Raw genomic sequence first — 7,605 nt, 5'->3', positions numbered from 1 at the left:
CAAGAGAGTGTTATGGCTAATGTTAAGGAATTTTCGAGATCGCTTCTCGTTTCGAACGCGCCTAAGCCTAACGAGAGAATTTTTTTCCGAGATGCGAGCGCCACCTCTCGGTAAAGTCGGGAGATAGGCGTGGCGACGGCATATGGCCTCTGATATCGGAACATTTCGGAGGCTTTGGTAGACGGCTTGTACTGCTTGTCTGTTTCGCTGCAGATCGCGCGACATGGCAAGTAAGAATACAACGCGCTCCTGGCTTCCATTGCGCTGCCTCTCGCACTTTCCGGACGCACACACACATATCTTAGGTGCCCTATGTATGCGAAATTCAAAGCGTAATGGAATAGCGTCCCGCACGTAAACTACGCTATCACGCTATACTAAAACTCTCTTTCTGCAAAGTTCGTTTGCGGAACGGTAACGCTATTTCCCTTAAACCCGCTATTACGCTAACGTTAAACTAAAACTGTCTAGTAACGGACGTTTACGCTAACAAGGTGGCGTTCTTGGTTCTTCATCGTGAGTGTATGCGCTCTCCATTGCGATCACGCGCACCCGCGAACCCTGACTATTTCTTTTTTCCTGCTAATTAAATGCCCATTACCAAACGCGAAATCCTCGCTAAGGAGCACTGCAGCGCAGTGCCAGAAACATACGAAATGACATATACGAAGAAACATATACGAAATGACAATCATTCAACACCATCTTGCACAAGTTGTAACTGCTTGTAGCATGTTATGTCGGAATTTTTTTTTCCCTTCTTTCTAAATTGAGTGGTAAACTTTATTAGCCTCAATTTTCTCAGGAAAGTTCACAATTTATTTGTGAGGCGACGTTTAGCTGCGGCACCAAATGCGTATTTATATAAAAACGTTGCGATGCGAGAAGGTGGTAAAGACTTCCGACGCTGCTCGACGAGTTTCCCGTTCTGATCTCGTCGAAAACCTCCGAGGGTGGTGGTGAAAACATTTATTTCGCTATGGAGGGACAGGAAGTATGCTTGGACCCGCTCGTAAGGGACTGGTCCTTACAAATACCTCCAAGCCGCCCCCAGAGGCCCTGACAACAGTCACCAACGCCTCGCGCGTTCGGTGCGAACGCGGGCGAAACGGCGACGGCGTCAACAACAGTTCTGAGCGTCGCTGGTGCGCTGCTGCATGTCCAAGTTTATAAGGAGGAGGGCAGAACGTCGGGCCATCCGCACGGCTGACCAGGAGGACTGGACCACCTACCGGAGGCTGGACGCAATATGCAGACGACACGCAAACCAGCGCCGTCGGCGGAGCTGGGAGGGGATCTGCAGCTCTATCTCCTCTGCCAAGACCAGCTCAACGGTGTGGCGCTTGCTGCGATCACTCCAGCAGGGCCCAAGTCTCCGACAGCCAATTATGGCTGTTGCTGTCTCCATGGGGCTGACAGAAACGGCCCTGGCAAACCTCCTGGCCAGTCACTTTACCTCCCGGCCACCTGTCCCGCTCCCCGATCCTGCCAGCATGGTGAGAGGAGCCGCCCCGCACATCGTCCACCACCAGGACTGGATACTGGAGCAAGTGGCGGCACTGTGCAACAAGCCATTCCAACGCCATGAGCTGACCAAGGCCCTCGACCGTTCCAGGCGGCGAAGCGCCCCGGGAGCAGACGGGATAACCTTCCAGATGCTCCGCAACCTGGCGGACGCTGAGAAGGCCCGGCTCCTGGACTGTCTCAACGCTGTCTGGAACAACGGCCAGCTCCCCGAGTCATGGCTCACTGCCATAGTCGTGTCCATACTGAAGGCACGAAAGCCAGCCACAGCTCCATCGTCCTACAGGCCTGTCTCCCTTACATCTGCGGTCTGCAAAGTCATGGAGACCTTGGTCCTGGTGCGCCTGCAGTGGATAGCCAGGGTGCTGGAGTTCTTTCCGGAGCAGCAGACTGGCTTCCGGAGTCGCCGCTGCACAGCTGACTCCATCGGCGACGTCGTATCGACACTGGAGCAGGCCAGGAGTGAAGGAGAGGCAGCCCTGCTGGTCCTCCTGGATGTGCAGAGTGCCTTCGACGGCCTGCCCCATCAGGTGGTGATACACGCCCTCGATGCACTGGGAGTGTCGGGACGCATGGAGCAATTCGTGCGTGCCTTCCTGACCGGTCGCTCGTTCCGAGTGCGCGTGGGCACCGCACAGAGCTCCCCGCGACCGGTCACGGCAGGCGTGCCTCAGGGATCGGTGCTGAGCCCCTTCCTTTTCAACGTGGCCCTAGCACGCCTGCCCTCATCCATCCCGAAGGGCCGGCGCTTCCCAGTGCACTGCTCACTGTACGCAGACGACATCGCCCTGTGGACCAGCGGACCACGACGCAGCCTTCCTGCAGTCCGGACCTGCCTCCAGGAGGCCCTGGACGCCTCGGTGGGCCACCTAGCTTCCGTGGGCCTCACGGTATCGTCTGCCAAGACCAAGGCTCTCCTGGTGCATCCTCGTTCGGCTACCCGACGGAGCACTGCCTGTCTCAGCGTAGGAGGCACCGAGATACCTTGGCAGAAGACATGTACCTGGGACTGCAGATCGACCACCTGCTGACCTGGACTCCCGCTGTAAAGGCTGCCGTGGCCCAGGTCCAGAGAGTCCAGAAAGCCGTGAGCCGCATTTTCTTGAGGGGGCGAGGATGCTCGACATCCTGGGCGCTGCGTCTGCATTCTGCAGCCGCCACCTCCAGGCTGCTCTACGCCTTGCCACTCGTCACGCTGTCAGCAACCCGGCTGAGACGTCTGGAGCAGCTACACAGAGGCTTCATCAGGAGCGTGCTGGGGCTGCCCCGGACCTCTCAAATAGCAGCAACGCTCGCAGAGGCGGGGGCGTGGCCCCTGTCCCTCCTGCTGCAGCAACGTGGCCTGCTGCCCATCGACAGGCTGGCCCACGCCACTGACGGAGAACGCCTGCTCACCCGCCTGGCGAGCCGTCCCTCCTCCAGGATGGGGAGCCTCGTCGACACTTACCTGGCAGTGGTCGGCCAGGTACCCCCAGCACCACGACTCCCGCCACCACACGAGAGGCCCCTGGTCATCACAACCTCGCTTGAAGGACGCAGCAAGCGGCGATCATCCAGCTGCGTACTCCTTCAGATGGCTACCTCCAAGCTGGAGGAAGAGCTGGCGGGGAGATTGCTCGTCTTCACGGATGGCTCCGTCCTCCCCGACAGCGGCTCAGCCACTGCAGCCTGTGTGGCCCCCGCGCTCGGCAGGGCATCGACCTGTCGACTTCCCTTCTCGGCCAGCTCCACCGCTGCTGAGATGGCGGGCCTCCACCTGGCCGCAGACCTGCTGGCAGCCGAGCCTCCTGGAGTACCGGTCGCAGTGGCCAGCGACTCGCGAGCTGCTCTCCAGGCTGTGTGCCTCCCGGAGAGGGCTGGCTTCAGTGCAGCCCTCCTGGTGACGAAGCTTCACGCCCTCCGTGACAGTGGTACTGATGTCTCTTTGCACTGGGTACCTGCTCACGTGGGGATCCCGGGCAATGAAGAGGCAGATGCCTTGGTCAAGGAGGCACACGGCACGGACACGGCACCCAGCCAGGCGGTCGTGTCATCGGACTACTCCAGGAGCACCTTGCAACGACTGCTGCTGAGCTGCCACCCCGACGCACGCGTGGCAAGGCGGAGCCCTCCGACACGGCTGCCTGACAGGGGACTGACCAGAAGGGAGAGATCCCTCCTACTACGCCTTCGGATTGGCTGCTGCTGGACAGCCGCCCGAAGCTTCCGCCTGGGAAGAGCAGACTCCCCAGCCTGCTCTATTTGCGGGGCAGACGAAACACTGGAGCACCTCCAATGTTCCTGCCCCGCACTCGACCAACACCGCAACACCATGGTGGCTCAACTCCGCCGCATGGGCCTACCTTCTGGTACCAGCACGGACCTGCTGCATCCAGCCCGCAATCCCAGCCAAGTGTTCAAGGTGGTCCTCGGCTACCTTGCGGACACTATGCTGGCTGACCGGCTGTAGGGACACCCTGCCCGAGACGAGGACGACTGCCCTCTCCCTTCCACCCTTCTCCCACTATTTCCTTCTTTCTCCCCCCCATTCCCCTCCCCTCAGATGCTGAGCCATGCTCCCTATAAGGGCTGCAGAAATATGCATCTTTTCCCACCCCGAACCTCTACTACTACTACTACTACTACTACTCCAAGTTTATACAGCTGATCAAACTACTACCCTTACTCCGTATAGCTCTCTACTAAGTTGCTATCACAGTTGATGCTTCGCCTTTCGGGTGAAACTGCGACATCTTTTTTATCTCTCTCTTTCTTTCTCAATCTTTCGCTCTCTTTCTCTCTCTCGCTCTGATTTTCTCTTTCTCTCGCCCATAGCAAGTTGTGTTGCAATCGTCGTTACAATGCAACCGCTGAGCTTTTGAGCTTTTTATGGTTGCCATAAATGCATCTTTTGCAAGCATGGGTGTAAGCGCAGGCAGCGACTTCCAACGCTACCCGACGAGTTGTCCAGCAGTTCTGTGGTCGATACCTGCCGAGCCGCCTCCAGAGGCATCGGCTGCAGTCACGGACACCGCGCTCGTTCGGAGCGAACGCGGGGAAACGCGGACGGCGTCGGCAGCAGCTCTGCGCGTTGCCTCGTTGGTGCTGCGATGCGCGTTCGTTATCCGAAAGGGCGCGCCGCACAGAAGCACCTTCTCTTATACCCATCGCCTCTCCTCGCGCTCAGCCAACGCCTCTAAATGTTGTAAGAGGCGTTGGCTCAGCGCGGCATCTTATTGGTCGCCTCTTCCCCCAGTGCGCCTCCTCACCCAAACACCTGCGCCGCGACGTGCGCTCCTCAACCTTTCCTTCTCTCCACTTCGCTTTGCATAGCTGCGCGGAGTTTTAAGCGGTCGCTGGGCACGGCTGGAACTTTAAGCTTAAACAGTTCCACTGTTAATAAAGTCACATGCGGCAGTCACTGGAAGTTGCAGAATGGGAAAGAGTATACGGCTGATCTCCCAAAGTTATCGCTTGTAAGGTATACCGTAGGCTCACATGCACAACTGTTTTTGAAACTACTGTTACAGTGCAATTTAGTAATCAGAACAGAGAGAATAATTTTCCTATACTGCACTTTTTATAATATAAATATCATGCTATATCTCTAATTGTAAAAGTATGGATTTAAAATTTTGTTCGTTTTGTTGATTGAATGAAACCACAAACGGCATCAAACACGTCCCTGTGGCTAAAGCCGAATACCGAGGCACCGAAAGAGAGCACTATTTCTGATGTTAAATTTACCCCTAATTTAGCAAGCGGAATTTCACGAAGTCTTTTTCTTTGTAATTTATGCCGATGACATATTAAAAAGTAGTGTTCTACGGTTTCTATTTCTAGACAGAATGGACACAGCGGCGATATCGCCAGACCAGCCCTGTGTAAATATAGGTTTAATGGTGGGACACGGCAGCGTAATTTTGTGATTATTACTTCCGATTGTCTTGATGGACACCAATGTATTTTCCACGGAAATTTTAGGTGCTGAAATTCAGTCCATGATGTTATTGTTTCAATTATATCTCTACGAATTGAAAAATTCCGATATCTGATCGCGGTTATTTGTGCCACCACTGGAAGGACCGATATTATTGGTCCATTCAGGGATGCTCAGGCTAATGAATCGGCCATTTCATTTAAATGTAATCCGCAGTGTCCTGGTACCCATAATAATTTTACAAGCTTCAGCCATGGGGGGGAACAGGTGCCCAATTCTTGGCCAATCCCCCGGAGTGGGTACGAGCCATGTGCTGAGGATATCATCATCATCATCATCATCATCATCATCATCATCATCATCATCATCATCATCATCATCACATGCAGAGTGGCCTCTATCGGTGAAGAAGAAGAGGAAGAATCTCGCAAGCAAGCACCCAAGAAAAATGTCCAGCTTATAAAATTAAACCTTTGGTACTATTAGAAAAGGAAGCTCTGCGTTTGTGCCTTGGACTCCCTAAGTTTGTTGCAAACAACGTTCTGTATATGGAAGCGCGACTACCATGTTTAATTAGTAGATTCCAAATCCTTACTGTCCAAACGTACCTAAAGTTTTACGATTCTCCCCAAAGAAGATCAATGTATGTTTTCATTAATGAACCAAGTACGTTTTTTAATACTCATTGGTCGCGACTGCACACCCCTCAGATCGTATTCGTACAGGCACAGCTAACACCACTGAATGTACAAATTCAATGTATTCACCCAATAAGTCAATCCAAGAAAATCCTCCAAATTGAATTTGACGATATCTTCCCCTCGAATGCTAAACTAATGCCATTCCAATATTTAAATGACCAATTACAAGATTACCTCTCTCACCAGGAAACAAACAATATAATAGCCACGGACGCTTCAATGTTAAACGAAAAGGCTGGCGTAGGCATCTTTTCTCCTTCTCTTAGTTGGTCCTTTTCTATTCGCCTTCCGGATTACACGACTATTTTCATAGCAGAATTATTGGCGATTGTTTTAGCACTGCGCAAACTACCCCCGAATCAATTATCAGCTGTCGTAGTAACAGACTCTCGGTCGGTATGTGTGTCGCTTTCCTCGGCAACGAATTCAACTATCTTAAATGTGTTTCAAAATTTAATCCCTACAACGTTACAAAAAATTAATTTACTCTGGGTTCCTGGACACTGCGGTTTATACATAAACGAAATGGCAGATTTATTAGCCAGAACATCTTTAAATGGACCTGTGCTTCATATTTTACCGGATACAGCCCAGGAAGCAAAAGTCGGCTACAAGCCTTCCTGACTCGGCTTGACCCAGCTTGACACGGCTAGTGCTAAGTTAAGCTCCAAATTAGACGTCTTCTGTATAGCTTATATGTCTAGTCTTGAAGACTTCTGCTGTAAGACCTGGTGGAGACGTACAGGCTCTGGTAGACGTTTTTAAAGTCAATCTCCAAGTCTTGCAAGCAAAACTTGCGCACATTTTTACTACCAGCTTGCAACGATTCCTTTGACAGCACCATCAGTGGAATGATTACATCGTTATAGTATCGTCATATAACAGCTCTCCGCACAAAACAGTGTATTACCAGCGTACTGCAAGGTTTATGCTGAAGTCGATTTCGCATAGGCCGCTAGTTAGACGGTTACAGCGCGCGTACCAAGTATCAGCCATTGAGGAAGGTACCTTCCTCCATGGCCAATCCGCCTTTTTCACGGCGCTACGGCGCATGCCCCCTGCCCTGGCGGATTAGTCGCGAAACGTTTTGGAAGGGTCGCGCGCGCGGCCACGCAGCCCCGTCTCGGGGAAACGGCCCCCGAAAAAAAAAAATGCACTCGCACGCGCGCTACTGCAAGTGCAAACTCATGCTGTGTACCTCGTTGAAACTTCACTGGTAGCTCGTCGTCGGTGCGGTACCGAAAACGTGCGTAGCGTAAGACTGCAACTCCACTTTTAACAGAAAGCGGTGAGGGCTTCGTCCATACTGCACAGGGAACCACGTAGTTGCCGCCTTGCATTGATGGCTGTAATAGCAAATTTATCGATAAACTCCTGCGTTACACTTGGACGGCACTTAAAAACACGTTGCTGACGAAGACTTCTTGCAGCGTCGGTCCTCGCTTGCTGGTAGTGGCAGCG

General features: G+C 53.0%; 1 protein-coding gene across 1 annotated transcript; it reads left to right on the top strand.

The window, feature by feature from the left end:
* The first annotated feature begins 1,655 nt into the window (after window positions 1–1,655).
* LOC119435164 (uncharacterized) lies at window positions 1,656–6,778 on the top strand. Its single transcript, XM_037702092.1, has 3 exons — window positions 1,656–2,204; window positions 2,339–2,989; window positions 6,734–6,778. Exons 1-3 carry the CDS (start codon window positions 1,656–1,658, stop codon window positions 6,776–6,778), a joined length of 1,245 nt encoding a protein of 414 aa, XP_037558020.1.
* Window positions 6,779–7,605: the final 827 nt, after the last annotated feature.

This window comes from Dermacentor silvarum, unplaced genomic scaffold, assembly GCF_013339745.2.
Source record: "Dermacentor silvarum isolate Dsil-2018 unplaced genomic scaffold, BIME_Dsil_1.4 Seq489, whole genome shotgun sequence".
NCBI lineage: Eukaryota > Metazoa > Arthropoda > Arachnida > Ixodida > Ixodidae > Dermacentor > Dermacentor silvarum.
Note: the sequence above shows the minus strand (reverse complement) of the source record. Positions and strands in the feature narration are given on the sequence as shown.

Bases quoted from the DNA above. Each gene is read 5' to 3' on its own strand.
- LOC119435164 (XM_037702092.1), top strand. From the start codon at position 1,656: ATGCTCCGCAACCTGGCGGACGCTGAGAAGGCCCGGCTCCTGGACTGT. The intron at 2,205-2,338 runs GTGCTGAGCCCC...ACCACGACGCAG, and splicing joins CAGGCGTGCCTCAGGGATCG to CCTTCCTGCAGTCCGGACCT. The intron at 2,990-6,733 runs GTACCCCCAGCA...TACCGGATACAG, and splicing joins ACCTGGCAGTGGTCGGCCAG to CCCAGGAAGCAAAAGTCGGC.